The 18,775-nt window shown below is 40.5% G+C and overlaps 1 protein-coding gene across 1 annotated transcript in view; it reads left to right on the top strand.

The window, feature by feature from the left end:
* Positions 1-18,775, top strand: part of TFEC (transcription factor EC) — a 60,609-nt gene that overhangs the window by 24,097 nt on the left and 17,737 nt on the right. The window contains 2 exon segments of the mRNA XM_033163051.1: positions 8,830-9,075; positions 11,218-11,313. Of these exon segments, the coding sequence (XP_033018942.1) occupies positions 8,830-9,075; positions 11,218-11,313 (342 nt within the window).

Genomic DNA, 18,775 nt, shown 5'->3' with positions numbered 1-18,775 from the left:
CAATAAATGCTGGTAGGTAACCAAGCTTCTGGCTGTCAGTTAAGTGGCACGAACAAAATCAGTTTATGCAAGTCCACTTAAAAACAACAACAACAACAACAACAACACCTCGGCATTCTGTTGCCTATTTTTTTTGTGGGGGGGGGGAGAAATAATGTAGTAAAATCTTTGACTGTTGCTGCTGCTCTTGGAGTGCTGGCTGGGATTGATGAGAGTTGTACTCCAAAACATTTGGAGGGCACCATGTTGGCAAAGGCTGTGTATATATCTTGAATGATTGCTGATAAACCTGTGTATCTTTCATGAATGCTGGTTTCGTCTAAGGTTGGTAAATTCTGTGGAATTATTCAGCTTATTTTAGGATCTATGGTTTTTTATTTGCGCTGCTATTTCTGGCATTTTTGCAGGGGATTTTTGTTTATAATAAGTGGGTTTTCTACCTATGCTCAGTGTAGTCCTGTAAATATCTCCTCAGATCAAAATTTATATCCAAATAGTTACTTCGAAAAATGTAGTTTTCCATTGTTGCTTGGTCATTTATTCCATGATATAATGCTAGTTTCGTGATATTTTGTTAATCTACCCAGGTAGATGTTCTCAGAATACTAATTCTTCTTCTTTTTCCTTTTTAAGAAGTGTATAAATGCATTTGCCCTGTGTTTCAAGCTTTAGTCTGAGATAGAGAATTGATCTTGACATTGCATGCAAGTTCTCTTGCATCCCCTCACGCAATGTTCAGGTGATCAACCAAACTTGCTGAAAAACTCTGTCCAGATCTTCATGCTAATTGACCAAAGATTTGAAGAACAGCTGGGGACATTGGGGGGTGGGACTTGCATATGAGCTCTTGCCCTATCCACACTTTAATCTTTTGCAATGTTCAGGCGAAGGGAGCTAACACAAACCTTCCCATTGCTTTAAGATTGCAGCTAGCTTACCAGACAAGGAATCTTTAACACCTGCAGTATGGAAACTAAAATGTCCAAATGGAAAGAAGTGGTAGGACATTTATGGCATGTCATTGGTACTGCAATTGCATATATCCATGCTTTGGATCAGCAAAAGGATGAAGGCATGGAACAAGGCTTCCACATTCAGGGTCTCTCACCACCCGTGCAACTGGCAGTTATGTGGCTAGGTGAGCTGAGGGTATATGAAATACTGATGATCGGCATCCATTTCAGTCTCACTTCAGGTCTGGGTTTGGTACCCAAATTGCCTTGGAGATCCTGGTGGGTAATCTACCGTGGGACAAGGAGAGGCATAATGTGGCCCTGCAGATTCTCTGGGATGTTTTGGTGGCTTCTGATACTATTAACCAAGGTTATGGGATGGAGAACGGTTCTGCTCCTTTCTGCGTGGCCTTTCTAGAAGGTTGACTTGGAGGGCTATTGTTTTGCCCCATGGTAGTTATGCTATTGTGTGCCATAGGAATCTATATTGTCCTCTCCGCTGTCTATAAAATCTTCCAGGCCAAAGTACTTCAGATGGAAGTGTGGGATATAAAGTGATTGTATTGTAAACAAGTGGGACTCGTAACAAAATGTTGCAGGACTGATTTCTCATGTTCAGCCGGCTATGTCTTCTTTCAGGGTATTTCATTCTATTTATGGCTCCTACCCCAATAGTCAACCCATATTCCATGCCCACTAAGCATGGTTGGTTGTCAATGGATTATACAGTACACACTTCTGCAAACCTTAAAGAAGAAAATATCTAGATTAGGACTCTTGCTTCAAAGGAAGATAAATAATGAGTATTTGCTTTAATATCTGCAAAAGGAGGAATATCCCAAGCTGTAGACTTTCAAGTTTGATATAGAATCATAGAATCATAGAGTTGGAAGAGACCACAAGGGCCATCCAGTCCAACCCCCTGCCAAGCAGGAAACACCATCAAAGCATTCTTGACAAATGGCTGTCAAGCCTCTGCTTAAAGACCTCCAAAGAAGGAGGACTCCATCACACTCCTTGGTAGCAAATTCCACTGCCGAACAGCTCTCACTGTCAGGAAGTTCTTCCTAATGTTTAGGTGGAATCTTCTTTCTTGTAGTTTGAATCCATTGCTCCGTGTCCGCTTCTCTGGAGCAGCAGAAAACAACCTTTCACCCTCCTCTATATGACATCCTTTTATATATTTGAACATGGCTATCATATCACCCCTTAACCTTCTCTTCTCCAGGCTAAACATACCCAGCTCCCTAAGCCGTTCCTCATAAGGCATTGTTTCCAGGCCTTTGACCATTTTGGTTGCCCTCTTCTGGACACGTTCCAGCTTGTCAGTATCCTTCTTGAACTGTGGTGCCCAGAACTGGACACAGTATTCCAGGTGAGGTCTGACCAGAGTGGAATACAGTGGTACTATTACTTCCCTTGATCTTGATATCATCCACTCTTCACAGTGGACCCCTGGGAAATATAGTTTGGGGGCTTTGAACAGAATAGTTGTAGCAGCGTCACCAGACTACAATTTCAAAGATTATTTGGAGGAAGCTGTGGCAATTAAAACTGCTACAAGTTTGTTGAGTAGTGTAGGCATCTACTAAATATAGTGCTGTAATCCACAAACCTTTGTCCCCCAAAGAGGCCTAATGGTATTATGGACATTGATCTATGTGAAGTTAGTGTGTTTGAGGTTTTTATTTTGTTTTTCACATTGCTTTGAGTCACTTCAGATAAATGTTCTGCTTTCAAATTGCTCTTTTTTTTTGCTGCTTTATAGAATGAAGTGATTTGAAGCAGAAATGAAACTTTAGATTTTTTTTTTAAATGCCTGAAAATAAACCAACTGATTCTTTTCATTTATTTCAGTTAGCTGGCTTGTAGTTTAGTGGGATGTGTGGGAAGCCGCAATTTCAAATATGTATTTTTAACATCAAGATCCTTTTCTTAGTGTTTTGCTGTGTGTTAATTCTGTGGGGGTTTTCCAGCCGAAGGGAAACAACTGCTGTGTCATTCGACCCATCTCTTTACCATAAATCTGATCTCCTCGTTGCCTCATTATAATGTAGTTAGTGTAAGGCACACAATCTTATTGCTTGCTTTATGGCGGCATTTCCATCTTCCATGTAGCCCCATGCAAGTTATCACTGTAATGATATTTATCTCCATCAGGGAGGCCTACATGGAAATTACAAGCTATCAGCTTGTTTATACCAGTGAGTACATACTTAAGAACAGCTTTCTGGTAATTGTTATTTATTACATTTTTATTCTGCACTTCCTTCAGGGAAGTGCAGAATAACAATTCATGGTTCTCCTCCTCCCATTTTATTTGCACAGTAACCCTTATGAGCTAGATTAGCTTGAGAGATTGTGGTTTATCTAAGACAACCATGAGGAGGCTGCTCCAGAGAAGCGGACACGGGGCAATGGATTCAAACTACAAGAAAGAAGATTCCACCTAAACATTAGGAAGAACTTCCTGACAGTAAGAGCTGTCCGACAGTGGAATTTGCTGTCAAGGAGTGTGGTGGAGTCTCCTTCTTTGGAGGTCTTTAAGCGGAGGCTTGACAGCCATCTGTCAGGAATGCTTTGATGGTGTTTCCTGCTTGGCAGGGGGTTGGACTGGATGGCCCTTGTGGTCTCTTCCAACTCTATGATTCTATGATTCTATGGGGGAATTGAACTTGAATCTCCTCAGTCCTGGCCCAACACTCTAATCCACTGCACTACACTGGCTCTCAAATCTTCTATTAGTCTCCTATAAATTGTCTTCTATCCAATTAGTCCTCTGATATGCATACTACAGTATGTCTTACCCATTACTCCTAATGTATTGAGTTGGTGTATACATTGCCATCACCATATAGATCAGCATCTACATGACACGTTTCTTGCCTTCTGGCTATGCACATAGGAATATGTGTAAGATTTCATGTCCACGATCCACGTCACTGTGATTCACCAAGGGCAGGTGGAAAGTCAGGATGCAATGGAATGGCCTTGACTTTCAAGGGATTCTTGTGCCTTGTAGAGGCGAGCTCAACTGAGCAAGAGAGGTGATCATTACTTTAGCAATTCCTTTTAATGCATAAGCTAGCTGTTACAGTTAGCAAGTTCTCAGCTATGTTTAAAATTCACTAAAGGCTTAGAATACCAGTTTGTCCAGGGCTACCATATTGAGGGTTAGGAACCAGCTATGGCTAAACAAGAGGCCATATTTTGATCTAATAGCAGCTATCTCAAAAACAACCAGTGGAGCTTCCTGTATATCTTATAAATGACAAGGGCTGCCCTAACACCCGGAATTTCCTGGACATATCCTGAACACTGCAGTCGGCAGCAGTGTCTGGGTGGAAATCGGCAGAATGTCGTATGGCAGCCCATGGCGGCAGTGCCAATTTTCCATAAAAACTTTGGCTAAAAAAATGCTCAACAACTTTTCCAATGTATTTGAACCAGTGTGCACCTGACTCTACAAGCAGTAGTGGAGCTTATTAGTTATGACATTATATATGACAATTTTAAGTCATCCTTTCCTCCAAAGACTCAGTGTAGAATGCACAGGGTCATCCCATATTTTCCTTACAATAATCCTGTTATGTAAGGTACTTGAAGGACTGCCAAACTCCGTATGTACCTATCCATATCTACACATTAAGCTCATTGGTGAGGGGCCTTCAGTGAGTGCCCCTTCATTGGGCGGGAGCATAGCTCAGTCAATGGAGTGGGAGACTCTGAATTTCAACGTCATGGGTTTGAGACACACATTGGGCAAAAGATTCCTGCATTGCAGGGAGTTGGACTAGATGACTCTCGTGGTCCTTCCCAAGGCAAATACGTTTTCATTTTCTCAAACTTATAGGATACCACTGTAATGTTTTCAACTGTTTGTGCCTTTGTGACCTTGTGGGCATGCAGTTTAATTATGTGTTGTTCACACTGATGCATTAAGTGTGGCATTCAGCTAACTTTTACTCAGAGTAAATGTGACTAAGTTTGTGTTATGTATTGAAGTTCTCACCCTAGGCCACTAGGGGTGTTGTGTATATAGTTTCACTCTGCCCACCATGACTGCAGTTCTCACTCAGGTCCACAACATGCAAATGAAGGATTGAGAGTGCCGTTCACGGATTGGGTAGCTAGAGAGAGTTGTTACTGTTGCATGTTACTGAGTACTATATAAACAGGCTGGCTGAGCCCTTCAGTCCAGTTCTGTTCCAGCCTGAGAATAAAGAGAGCTGCTTGGAGAATCACTGTGCCGTCTGCTATGTCTACCCACTACTTAATACTGGCAACAAAGGTGGGATTTGATGGACATCAGAGCACAGCCAGACTCAGGCACTCACTGAGCGGAATCACTGAGCTGAAACACCACTGAGCTGAAACACTGAGCGAAATCACCGAACAGAACCAACTCAGAGCTGACCGTTCTGGCTAGAGCACTGTGTTCCATCCATCGCCCAAGCAGAATTTGAACCCAGGTTGCCCTATCCAAGTCCAACGCTTTATCTATTTCATCATTACCCTGGCTTTTTGTGCTGGCTTATTGGTTTTACAGCAGCACTGTAAGGATTTTGACATCTAAAGATAGCTCTCCTTGCTTGAGCTTTAATAGACGAAGGTTTAATAATGCCTGACAGCTATGATAGATAAAGAATCTCTCTCTTTCTGTGTGTCTCTCTCTTACACACACACACACACACACACACACACTTACAGATGCAGACTATTTTTAGGATATTGGTATTAAAATAGACAGCTCAATAATACATTTTGAGTGGCCTATGCAGTAAAAAAAGGGTGGTGTGTGGGGGAAACCATGAAAATAGTTATTGCTTGAATCTGCTTCCCTTTGTTCAAAATTTGTTGAAGAGTATGATGTCAAAAGGTTAAATTGAATGTAAAAAGACTATATTTAATGTCACATGAGTGTTTTGTTTTAACTTCAAAGCTTCTTCACATAGTAACTTTTCTTCAGGACAAGATGTGTTCTTCGGTAATTGCTCTTCATGGAGATGAATATAAAGGAAGTTCTATCTTCAGAGTAAAGATTCGAGAAAAGAAAGTACTAAGGGTTTTTTTATATAAAAAATCAGCTATAAAATTTATAGGCTGATCATGTGAGCTGATATGGTGCTGTAGGTGGTATCTCCTAACATTTGGTGTAAATTCCTCAGAAGAGAAGACCCTCCAAGTGTCTGTTTTCTAGGGACATCATCCCAGTTTCTGATTCGATCCCAGAATGTCCCACTTTTCCTTAGGATGTCCCTATTTTCATTGGAGAAATGTTGGAATGCATGGAGTTATCTGACCCCCAAGCCGTATAGGGAATGCTGTATAGGGAAGGTTTTTCAAAATGTTTAATGCTTTATTATGTTTTTATATAAGTTAGCCCCAGCCATTAGCCTCAGCCAGTATGAACAATGGCCAAGGGTGATGTGTGGTACACAAGTTTCTCATCCTTGTTGCAAAGCATACATAGTTCTAGTTCTGGTGAGCCAGATGACGTTAAAAACTTCCCATATTTTATATTTAGTTGCTGTGCTGCTTGTAACAAGCAGGAACTTAACAGATCAACCAAATGTTTTGAAGAGGTTAGCTGCTTGTCAGATGTGTGCTGCTTTCCCTTAGTTTGAAATGTGATGTCTTCATTGTACAAATTGCTAGCTTTTTAGAAAACATTTCTATCCTTGTGTATATTAACACACTTGTAGTTCTTTTTGTTTATATAAAGGAGGAAAAGTCCCAACAGTGTGAGGGACCCACAGAAAATTTGAAACTGAAAACATGCAGGCAGGAGATGTTGCAAAAGTTTTACAGTAATTTGTCTGTTAAATCAAGACAAATATAGTACCCAAAAGGCAAAGATTAAAGCTGCACACTGACTGGGGAGGAAGCCTCCATTTGAGACAGTGAATGTGCAAACATGCAGAGGATTGGTTGCACATGTTTCTGACATTTAGCTGTGATCTCTGAACCGCATGTGGTGGTTCTGAAAAATAAAGAGATCACAATTATCTGGATCTGAGTTTCACTGTAGAATGTCACACACACACACACACACACACACACACCATCACATGTGAGTGTTTTCTTCAGTTTTGATAAATGCATACAGTTTTGGTTTCATTCATCTTAGGTAGTTCAGATGGATAGATAAACTGTTGTGCTTGAGAGCTAAAGGCTTGGATTCAAATTATGGCCCAGTTTCAGTAATGACATGAGCATGCAAAGTTAAGTACTTAATTGAGTTCAAATGCCAACTTAGCTCTCCTACTAAAAGAAATGGGAAGTCAATGCTGCAATCATATATATACTTTCCTGGAAGTAGATCCCTCCGAACTCAGTGGAGCTTACTTATGGGTATACATGTTTAGGACTGGTTGGGTTGAGACCAGTGTCAATTTTGGTTGGATTTAGACCAGCGTAATCTTAGATAAGACTTGCAAACTTATTTTCTATGCCACAAGTGGAAATACTTTTATTTTTGTTGTGGAGGATCCATGAAATAAAGATAATGGACTTGGGGATAATGGACTTGGGAAGACTCACTAAAGGCATTTCAGACTAGATTAAGTTAACCTTGTTTATAAATTATAATGTTTGGTAATGACTGAAAGAAAGAACAGCAAGATGGACAAGGTACATAATAATGTACTGTAGTGACAGCAATGGGTGCCTGAGACTGATCCTTGGAATCAAATTTCCTTGAAAAATAATTTGGTTGAAATAACTTTTGGCTAATTTAGAATGGAGGTAGAATTGTACACTACACTTAATTCCAAAACATTATGATGTGTATAAAATGTATACGCTTATACGATTCTTTTCAGATTGTTATAAATCTTTTGCCTTTTACAAAATGTGTGGAATATAAGCACATATGTTTTGACCTGCAATAGTTTAAGTGGAAAGAAAACAAAACAAGAGCTGTAACACCATTTTTTTAAGTCTTAAGGCTCATTTGAAGAAAACCTATTAGAAGAAATTTGTCATTAGTCATACTATAATATTGCAAGAAAGCCAGAGGGTGAATGTGACAGTACATATTTGTATACTCAGTATCCCTGTAGTGGGTAATTTGTAGGAATGTGGCAAGGATCTGAGATGGGAGTTGTTTGAAGTAGTGGCTGTCAATCAGCACAATCAAAGGATGGCCTGCTCTGACACAATTAGCTGATTTGGGCATGACCACTTAATTTATAAGGTCTCTCTGGCTGCTTGAAAACTTTATCAGTCCTTAACAGGAGCATGGAGAATACTACATTGCTTGAGGTTGGTTAGTGATAATCTACTGCACTGTTTTTGGATTATTTGATAGTGCCGAACTTAAAAATGCCTCATCTGACAGATTGCTCTTACTATCAGGTGAGCTATTGAAAATAAGTGCTAGTTTGGGTGCTGTTTCTCATTTTTCTAATGAAGGCAATGATGTAGTATGTATCTAATGAATGTCTCTGTTGGTAGATTATGCAGTGATCTTTGTACACATTATGCATGGGTTTCAACTCAAACTTGGTGTAAAAACAATGTTCAAAGGTATGCTGAGGTTACTCTGCGTTCTTGAAATTGCATTCTTTCCTGAGATGATTGTTTCTGTGGCTAGAGAATTAACTGTATAATTAATTTGGGGAGCAGAGAAGATTGAATGGATTTCTTGAAGGCTGGGGTTCTCTGTTTGCTTATGGAAGTAGCATTGTCCAGTTAAACTACCACACTTCTGTATAATTTAGCGGACATAGATCTTGTATAGCTTGTAGATCACAGTGTCAGCCACAGTGTCAGTTTCCTGACCTGCAATTTAGTTGCTCACAACTGTATTATTAAAGGTCCTTGAGCCTAATCTAAAAGAAATTGTACTTTATCGTTTTCTTTTCTTCCATAGGTCCAGACCCACTTGGACAATCCAACTAGGTATCACGTTCAGCAAACTCAGAGGCATCAAGTGAAGCAGTACCTAACGCTGGATGCGAAGCTGTCTAGCCAAAGCCTGTCATCTCATTCCCATTCTATCCATTCTTCAGCAGCTATGCCCATATTAAGGAGTGGGCATATGCCTCTGACCAACATCAGCACTCCTGGGAGTCCAGTGACTAAGTTATTAAGTCTTGGAGGAGAACATGAAAATGCGGTATGTCATAGAGCTGTGAAATAACCTAAGGCCTCTTGAATGTTGGTTTGCCAAAAGTTTACAAGATGGGGGAAAGGTCTCCCATTTGTTCAGCGTTGCTACACCTAAATATGCCTGAGTTAAACTACATTTGTTGAGTGAGATCTGGAGGCTTGTGCATGAAATTCCATGTCATCACTGTGGATTTTTGACAGCAGTAGCATTTGCACGATTTCTCTCTGATGTGTTAAGGGGTGATGAATTCAGCATCAAGTCTCAGGACTAAAGAAAACCTCCTAAATTTGCACAGGTTGGAGCCAGACTTAGTCAAGCTTAGAGCAGACCCACTTTCATGACAAACTAAGACCTAAGTTTGGATTCAAACCTACCATTGTAAATTACAAACTATAGGATTTTATAGCAGCCCCTTGTTCCAGCAAATAAGGACTGCAGAGTCTTTGCATGATATATGCATATAAATAGCAAATAGAGCTCATATTCTGCATGCATAGATACATTCTGGGCTGCTACTAGAAACCACCCCTTTCTCAATCTTGGAATCTTTTCAGAATGTGAATTTAAAGTCCTATGTATATGTTGCATTCCTCATTTATGAGACTTGCATTGCCATTGAAAATTTACCTTCCCCCAGTATGAGTTTGCTTCAGTTGTAGGGCTCTGATTTTTTGGGGTGGGGGATTGGTCCCAATGTATTAATTTTGGAAGGACATAAATATTTCCAAAATGATTTGAATGTGAGGATACTTTTATTCACAGTTATCCTTTTCCCTGCACACTCATCTTCTGCACTATTTTGTTCCTTATTTGCCGTCATTTCCCCCACTGAATTAGTCACAAATGGGTGATCCTAGCTTAATCATAGGTCAATTTATAAACAGTATTGACTGTCACCATCATCATTTCATCTGTGTGCCACCTTTCATATTTAAGACTATGCCAAAGGTGGCGTACAACATGAAAATACCACATAACCGCAAACACAACAAAAGTAGTCATAAATAACAAGTATACTTCAAAAAGTATACAGCCAACTGAAACAATTTCCACACAAATCATAATAAGATCTCAAATAAAAGATACACACACACCACACACACACAAAAAGAAATCAATAGCAGCGACAACCTCATCCCATCCAAACCCAAAAAGCCTAAACAATACCCCAGTCCAAGAGTCTGTTTAACAGCCTCAGATTTCATAGCTGGAGTCAGTCAGTTCAGTCAGTCAGTCAGTTAGCCCCCTACTCAGGCACAGTGGGAAAGGCCTGCAAGGCAGAAGAGCAGGTTTTCAGGACTTGTATCCAAGCCAAGATGCTCAGTACAGCTATGTGGCATGCCATGAGGGAAATGCTTTGTAGATTGATCAAGTTTAATGACAGAGAAGGTAAGAGAGGACAATGTTGACGGATGGTTTTGCAAGCACTGCCCCCAAATAATCAAAAGTAGGGTTTGTTTTTTTGTTTCATTTACATTTCTGAAAATATTTCCCCAGATCAGTAAATCGTTATAGCTCAGCCTGATCAAGTGGTTTAGAACACTTACAGCAGACTCCTAGCTATGCACATTCAGATGTACATCCAGGGGTGCCAACTTAAATAAAATATTGGGGTGGCCCAGGTAAGCCCCGCCCTGCATAATCATCCACAAGACATGACACACGCACACCATTTGAATGACAATGCCCATCAACTTGGGGGGGCACCCCCTCAAATATTTTACTGAGGGCGCAAGATGGACCTTGGCCCCTAGGATTTTGCACCTATGTGTACATCCTGCTGAATTCAATGGGGCTTACCCTCAGGTAAGTGGGGTTAGGTTTGCAGCCATAGTTGCTTGTCTTCCACCAAAATTTTAAGCTGCAACCTCCCACTTTCATGGGAGATCCCCTCATTGAATTAAAAAAACTTACTTCTGAGTAGTTGGGATTGTGCTGTTAGAGTTATATTCATCTTAAATGGCCCATTTCACTTGGCTTCAGAATAGAACTGCATCATGCACCTTTTCTGAAAGTGATTCTGATCACAAAGAGAATGATTTTATCAAAGGATTAGTGTTGTTGTTGTTTCTTAAAAAAGTGAATATTTGTAGACCACGTCCCTCTTTTCACCATCCTCTTGCATTCATTGACAACTTCTTTTATTAGATGGAGGACGTTATCGATGACATAATCAACATGGAATCTAGTTTCAAGGATGAGGGATAGGTTTGCTCAGAAACACCGCTACTCTTGCAAAGCGCTGTAAGTAATTGACACTTCCCTTTCAAAAAATAATAATGAAGAATACAACTGAGAACTGTAATTCATTGTTGCACAAATGTGATATTTGTTCACCTTTGCATAAAACTATCTGAGAAAATTATCCTTTCCACTGATAAATGGCAGGGTGATGGAACGAGCAATAGAATGCCATCTTGTTACAAAGGTGTATATATATCTATGTTATAAGCTATCTCTGCTGATAGGAACTCAAGTCTCCCTTCTTACAATGCACTGATTTTGTATCATTATATCTTGACTTCCTTGACAATTTATAATCAAATGTTTTAACACTCTTAAGTAAGCTCAGGGGCTTTTTAAGAACATACCAGAAGTAATAAATGCCCAACAATCCTGATATTCAGCAACTGATTTAACATTTGCCTCAAACATGGGGGAATGTTGCAAGGCCAGACAAAATAGGCTGTGTTTCTCTACTTAAGTAATAGTTTCAAACACCCAAAAAATGTTGAAGCCTGTTGTTGCCGAGCATCAAAAAGAGTGGAACAGATCCTTCTGTATACCTTTAAGTTAACTATTTTATTTATTATGTTATTAAAATTTATAGGCTGCCTTTAAACCCCAACCCCACCACCTCCACTTTGCCAAGCTGATTCACAAAAAACATATGAAATGTGCTCAAGAAACCAGATGATCAAATTATAAAATCCATGCCATCGATTGCATGCAAATTATTAAAATTCATGAACAATAAAACTGATAGCACAATTTCTCTCCCCCCCCCCCCGCCACCCCCACATACATAGACTGAGATCCTGCAGTTCTGATCTCCCAGGCTCAGGTTTCACTTCTTCTAATTGCACCCTAGTTAGTGCTATTTGTATGAGCAGTTTCTCGTCAGTGATTACCACGATCTTCAAAGCTGAGTACATCTTTGCTGGGAAAGGACCAGACTAAATATTAACAGCGCCTTATCTTGGGTAACTGGAAAAGGCTGCACAAGACAACAGCAAGGAGAAAGTCTTTGCTAGGCACATTTTACACTAGATGTACTTAAAAGTCCAAGGAAGACTCAAAGGTCACCTTGATATTTGAGGCTCAGCATTGCATTTCCAGGTTCTGTTCACAAGATTTGCACAAAGAGAAATGACCGCGACAAGCAAGCAACTTACTACTGTGAAAACGGGTAGCCATCAATACTCCTTCTTATTGTGCAGATCAAAATAAATATGAGACGTTTCCCTTAAGCTTAGAAACTCTTCCTAAAGAACAAAGCTTGGCTGGCAAACCCTGCCAAAAGGAGCTTGTGGCATTTGGACAGAGGAGCAGGGAGGACTGACTATGGAACAGAATCAGATGTGCCTCCCACAGCTCAGTAGACTCTTGCAAGGGGGGCTGGATACATACTGTACTGATCACTGCTAAGGAAATATTTTGCACTTCGGACTTCATTTGTGGCAGTCCCAACTCCCCTCTCATGAATTGCTACGAACATCATTGCAATTAATATAAGATACTGTATTAGAGATGGCATTTAAAGTCATGCCAATTTCCAAAGCAAGCTTCACAATGTTCTGGGCATTTAGCAGACCCAATTGCGCAGAGACAGGATAGAATGAAGCAGCTGATAGAGACACAGTCCGCCATGCACTTTACGATGATGTGCTGGTTGTTTTCGTCATCTGCCAGCACTGCAGAGCAATATATTCACCTTAGTCTATGGCTTTTTTGTGTTGTTGGGATGTTTTTTGTTTTTATTGATTGAATTTATATACCGCCCTATACCCGTGGGTCTCAGGGCAGTTCACAGAATAAAATCAAGATATAAAACCCCAAAATATATAATCAAAATAAAAACAACAACCCAATAGCCCCCGCCCCCAAACACCCACATTTTAAAAGGGCACAGGATGTCATTTAATCAACCAAAGGCCTGGTTAAAAAGGAAAGTTTTTTTCCTGGCACCTAAAGGTGTATAATAAAGGCACCAGGTGAACTTCCCTGGGGAGAGCATTCCACAGACGGGGAGCCATTGCTGAGAAGATCCATTCTCATGTTGCCACCCTCCGGACCTCTCGAGGAGGAGGCACATGAAGGAGGGCCTTAGAAGATGATCTCAGGGTCCGGGTAGGTTCATATGGGAAGAGGCAGTCCTTGAAGTGTTGCTGGTTTTAATGTATGCACGTGTTTGCTTAAAGTATTGTAAGTTGCTTTGAGTTGCGGTGGCAAAAAAGCAACTAATAAATTTAAATGATAATAATAATGTGGGGTGTGTGGCATGGAGCTGTGCCTACTGGTGCCACCCTCAGTATCACGTGCCACTATATTCTCCACTATATTGTCCATGGCTCCTAAATATCAGGAAGTACTTCACACTCCATGTGATCATGAGCCCTGCTTGCAGTGTCAGCATTCAAACAACCGCTGATACCCTGAGGCCATTTTGCAGGGTCTGGACAAACCGCTACTCCACCCTCTGTGAGTTATCCCTACACATGGAGGGAATGTATGTGACTAATGTCTATACCATAAACCAGCTTTGAAAACATTAATATGGGTCCAGGTACTAACCAACCACCTGTGTGTACATTTAGACGCACACATGTCTATAACATTCTGCAACAACTTTTGTGTCCAAAACTAGACCTACTCTCAGATTTCATAAAACCCAGATCTATTCTGCCAAGTGACAAGATGCCCTGCTCTGTGGTATTTACTGGTGTGAGGGGCTTCATGTGGTCTACTGTCGATGAAGACAGTTTTGTTAATTATGTGTGTGTGGTGCATATTGTTCCCGGCCCTTGCAAACACCACTGAAGACTGTGCGTTACATATTTGTCCTTGGATCGGCCCATTTCCTCAGCTCCTCTATAAATGCTATCTGAAGAGGCTGGTGAATATATGCCGTTGAAGTGTATTCCATGGTAATTTAGTAGGAACGAAAGGAAGGCTGTTCCCTTCCTTCCTGTTGAACATTCAGCCTTTGAAAGGTAGGTGAAAGCTGTAAAGGGAAGCATTCCTTGCTCAAGTGCTCAGATTTTATTCTAGAGCTGCCAGTCACTTATAAATAGAAATATGGTGGGCCTAACCAATTCACACTGTACTTTAAAAGAAAGGCGACGAAGAAGAGAGGAAAGGGGGTTTGTTAATCTTTTAAAAGAGAAGAAGACGTTTCTCACAACATGTGCCACAAGTTCAGTGTGTACTGCGATCTGAAATGGCATGTTATGCTATATCCGTTGGGTATTTCTTTTGCTACCCCCAAAGAGATGGGTACCAATTTGAGTGCCGAACCATCTCCTTTAAAAAGTTGTTTCCATTAATGAAATTGAGAAGAAGACTCTTCCCAAATGGGGGACCATTGTAGTGGAATACCTCTACTTATGTTCTGGGGGGGGGGAATCCATTCCATAAGGAAAGGGGCAATGGTAGGTTTCCATATTGTTTGATGGGAAGGGGTTCTTGATCTCCTGCTTTGGAAACAGCAAAAAAAAATCTGACACAAAGTGCAGCTGCTTGAATAGGGACTTTGAAAAAATGACTGATGGGAAGTTATTGTCATCCTATAAGGAAAAGGCCAGTCCTGCTTTCAAGAAAGCTGTGTTTGCTAGAAATCAGATGGGTATACACTTGTCATTGATAGCTTAGCACTGAGATACCATGTCACCATTATATACTCCAGTCTGTTTCCAGTGGGGAGAAATGAACCACATGGTGGTCACTAAGCAGCTACTGACTTATTCTATTATGGGCTTTTCCAGATCATGAAAACATGGCAGTGGTGTTAGTCCGTTAGTTTGTCCTGTCCTCCTGAGTCCTCTTCAGGATTCCCCCATCATGTGCAAGGGGAGAGTGGGAGGCATGGGCCCCCGCTACACACCCTCCAACAAGTCACTGGTCTGGTTCACACAACATGGTAAACCAAACTATGACTTAGCCAGGCCCACATGAATGTGGGATAAAGCTTGCAGTCATTTGCTCCTGATCCTTTTTGATTTTGCACATGCTGAGCTAAACCAAGGTTTGGCATAATGTTTCACTGACTAGCTTAACCACAAACCTAGATTCAGACGATACATTAAGCCAAATATGGCTTAGCTCAGGACGGTATTAAAATGGGCCAGGGTGGAGCAAAGTGGCTGCAGACTCTTCTCTGGGATCCCAGACATTTCTGTAGTCTTGGGGAGCCCATGGTTTGGCTTACTGTGTCATGCTAACCAAGTCATTGTTACCAATCCTGCAGCCATTTATGTTTTGAGGTCTAAACTTCAACAGCAAATAGCCTTTTCTACTAAGGTAGGCTCTCCATAAGGCTTAGAAGTCTGATCTTCCAGGGTCCTAAAATGAATGGGGAGCCATGAATAGAAGAGGTTCCCCACTTCAGAAATTCAGCCCTCAATGTGTGGAGGGTGACAGCACTGGAGTGGTACAGATATGTGATGAAGGGGGTGCTTTTCCTCACGGGATAATTGTGTGGATGAAACTATAAGGAAGGGGTTAAATTCAATTCAGTTTGAACCTAAAGGCAGACCTACCTATTTTATTCTGATGCATGCAAACTGAAATTTCCACTTCTCCAAATTTTGCAATACAGTGCAAAATTAAGCCAAGCGAAGATGCGCTTACTTGGGTTAATGCCTGCCTAGAAATACATATATTAGGGGAACTAACATATGAACGTGCTTTATATTATGGGAAATTGTTTTGCAGAGATATGGATGAAATTGCGTACAAAAATGTGAAAATTGCACTAAAATGGTGCTGAATTTTCATGATGACTATATATTATATATAAAATATACCCTCAAATTTTAGAAAAATGGGAAACTGAGAGAAACTGCCCATCTCTAGAGGAAGAACACTTGAATTGGGCTCTGGTCTTCAGATACTATCCATCTCACTCACTGTTTACAGCATCATCAAGTTCAGCAGTTTACAAAGGCAAGTGTAGGTAAAATATGTCATATATGGGCAGTTAAGCCACAGAGAATTAAGAGTTCAGAATTAGGTGTATCTTCGAGGTCATTGTGATGCTTGAAACTAACCATTACATATAGTCTTTCGGCCCTTCTGTTTGTGAGCAGTTTTGAAATGCTAGACAAATGGCCGGTAGAAACACTCTGCTTTCCCTTTGAGTTAGAAGAGGAAATATCTTTTGATAGCTTTGATATCACTGTGTGAGTAGCGGTAGCAGTGACAAAACGAGTGTGCATTAACTGGACAAAAAGCAATGCATATTTTCTAGTTCATCTGCCAACTTCAAAGATTAAACCAATCCGTGCTGGCTACTTATACTGAATAAACCCCAAAAGCAAATGATAAAAATGAAACAAACATTGAACAAATTGTATTTTAGTTAATTTAGGAAATGAATGAGAACATGCTTCTAATTTCAGCTATCCACTTGACAGATGAAAATAGTGCAGCTCCTAAACTTTATTAACTCAGCGGTGGTTATGTTTAAAATGAATCAATATGGTTGATGTTTAAATTGAAGATTTTTAATACGTTCTTCTTTTGGGCAATTGTTACCTAACCAAGTCACTCAAGGAGCATACTTTCTGTTCACTTAAATATTTAGATTGGGCTCTGAATTCTTGTATTAAGAGGATCTGTGTTCGATTTTGACCATAGTGAACCATATTAACTGGAAGGAGAGAAGAGTGCTCTTAACATTGCATTGTTTGTTTGTTTAACCAAAAACATTTCCTAACCAAATGCAGATTTGGAGGGGGTGTATTTAGGGCCCATTTAGAATCATAGGATCATAGAGTTGGGAGGACCATGAGGGTCATCTAGTCCAACCCCCTGCAATGCAGGAATCTTTCACCCAACGAGGATCAAGCCCACAACCTTGGGATGAAGAGTCTCATGTTCTACTGGGTGAGCTATCCAGGCTCACATCCTTTCAGAGAGGATATAGAGATGAGGCCAATGCATATTCAGAAGAGGGAATTCCTTGGGCATCGAGTCACCACCAAATAGGACCTGTCTCATGTTCCAACTAACCTAATCATGCTCACTGCTGCGTCTGTGAGCTGTGCCTGTGGTTAACCTCAAAGCCTGGGCAGGTTGCTTTGGCTGGAGCCATCAAGTAGCATTTTCAGGTTTTAAAGAGTCAAAACCAGCACTTTGAACTTGACTTGGAAGTGCATGTGCAACCATTGTAACTGATGGGCAACCATTGTAACTCCAATATTGTGAGTAACACAGGCTGTGTGTCTTGTCCCAACAAGCATCCAGGCAGCAACTGAAGCTTCAGAATCACCTTTAAAGGCAGCCCCACACTGCAGTCTGGGTGTAACAAGGGCATATCTGAGGCAAGATCTACCATCCCTAGATCCTAGACTATCCTAATAGAGATGCAGAAACTCTTGTCCCCCATTAGATGAGTTAGAATAAATACATAAGGAGAAGTAAACCAAATAGATAGATGCACAAACTTGCACAACACCTCGAGCTTTGGATAAAAGAAGATCATTGTTAACATTCTTATCATAATCTCCAGCTACTTTGGCTTAATCGACATAATTAAAGTCTAGAGAAGCTCCATATTTCATTCAAATGAAATGTTAAGACACTATTATGCGATGGTTAAGGCTTTGTAGTAATCTTTTCACAGAGTCTAACCTGGGTAAATGCATTTTGTTTTCCTTCGCTTATACTTCAGTGCAGTTGTACCATCTAGCAGGGACTAGTTAACCATTTGCTGCGTTAATCATTTAGTGCAGTTCTCATCACTGAGTGAAATGATTTACAATTCGGTTGCATGAAGACACAGAAGATGTATATTGGCCTAGTGACTGTCGCAGTGAAGAGAGCAAATGCATTGAATTGAAAGGTACTATTTCTCTAAATGTATTTTTTGGCATGTGCATGCTATATAAATATATTCTGGCCTTCAGCAGTTCTGCGTACTTGACTATCATGTTGTGGAGCATATTTTTGTTATCTGTCATGCTGGTTTTGGTTGGACAGAGGTTTGCTTGACTCGTTTGTGCACTGATCTGCCTTTGGCGAATTAAAAGATGGTGACATCCTTGAGTTTATATTAGCTTTGATCCTTAAAGAGAGGTGGAATTTTGATTGCATAATAAGATCCTTGATCTGTTTGTCTTTTTCCTTATTTTAATCTGGCTTTTGAATGGCACGGGGAACTCATACTCTTGCTGTACCGCATCAAGAAAAGTAGCTACACTTTACATCTAAGATCTGTAGCTGAGATATGATTGTTGTTGTAAATAATAGCGGTCGTCCTGCACCATGAGGTTGCAGCCATTTAAAAATACATTAAAATTGGTTTTAAAAATCACAGTAAATGAAGAAGGGCAGGTCTTGAAATATACATCTCAGTTGTCAAAGGCCAGGGTCAAGTGGTGTATCTTCATCATGCAACAAAAGCCACAGGAGATATCAAACACACCTCTGTGCGGAGGACATTTTCCAGCTTAGGGGCTACTGCAGAGAATGCACTCCCTGTGCC

The sequence above is a fragment of the Lacerta agilis genome, chromosome 10 (assembly GCF_009819535.1).
Source record: "Lacerta agilis isolate rLacAgi1 chromosome 10, rLacAgi1.pri, whole genome shotgun sequence".
Classification (NCBI taxonomy): domain Eukaryota; kingdom Metazoa; phylum Chordata; class Lepidosauria; order Squamata; family Lacertidae; genus Lacerta; species Lacerta agilis.
The sequence above is the reverse complement of the archived record's forward strand: the minus strand, read 5'-3'. Positions and strand labels throughout refer to the sequence as shown.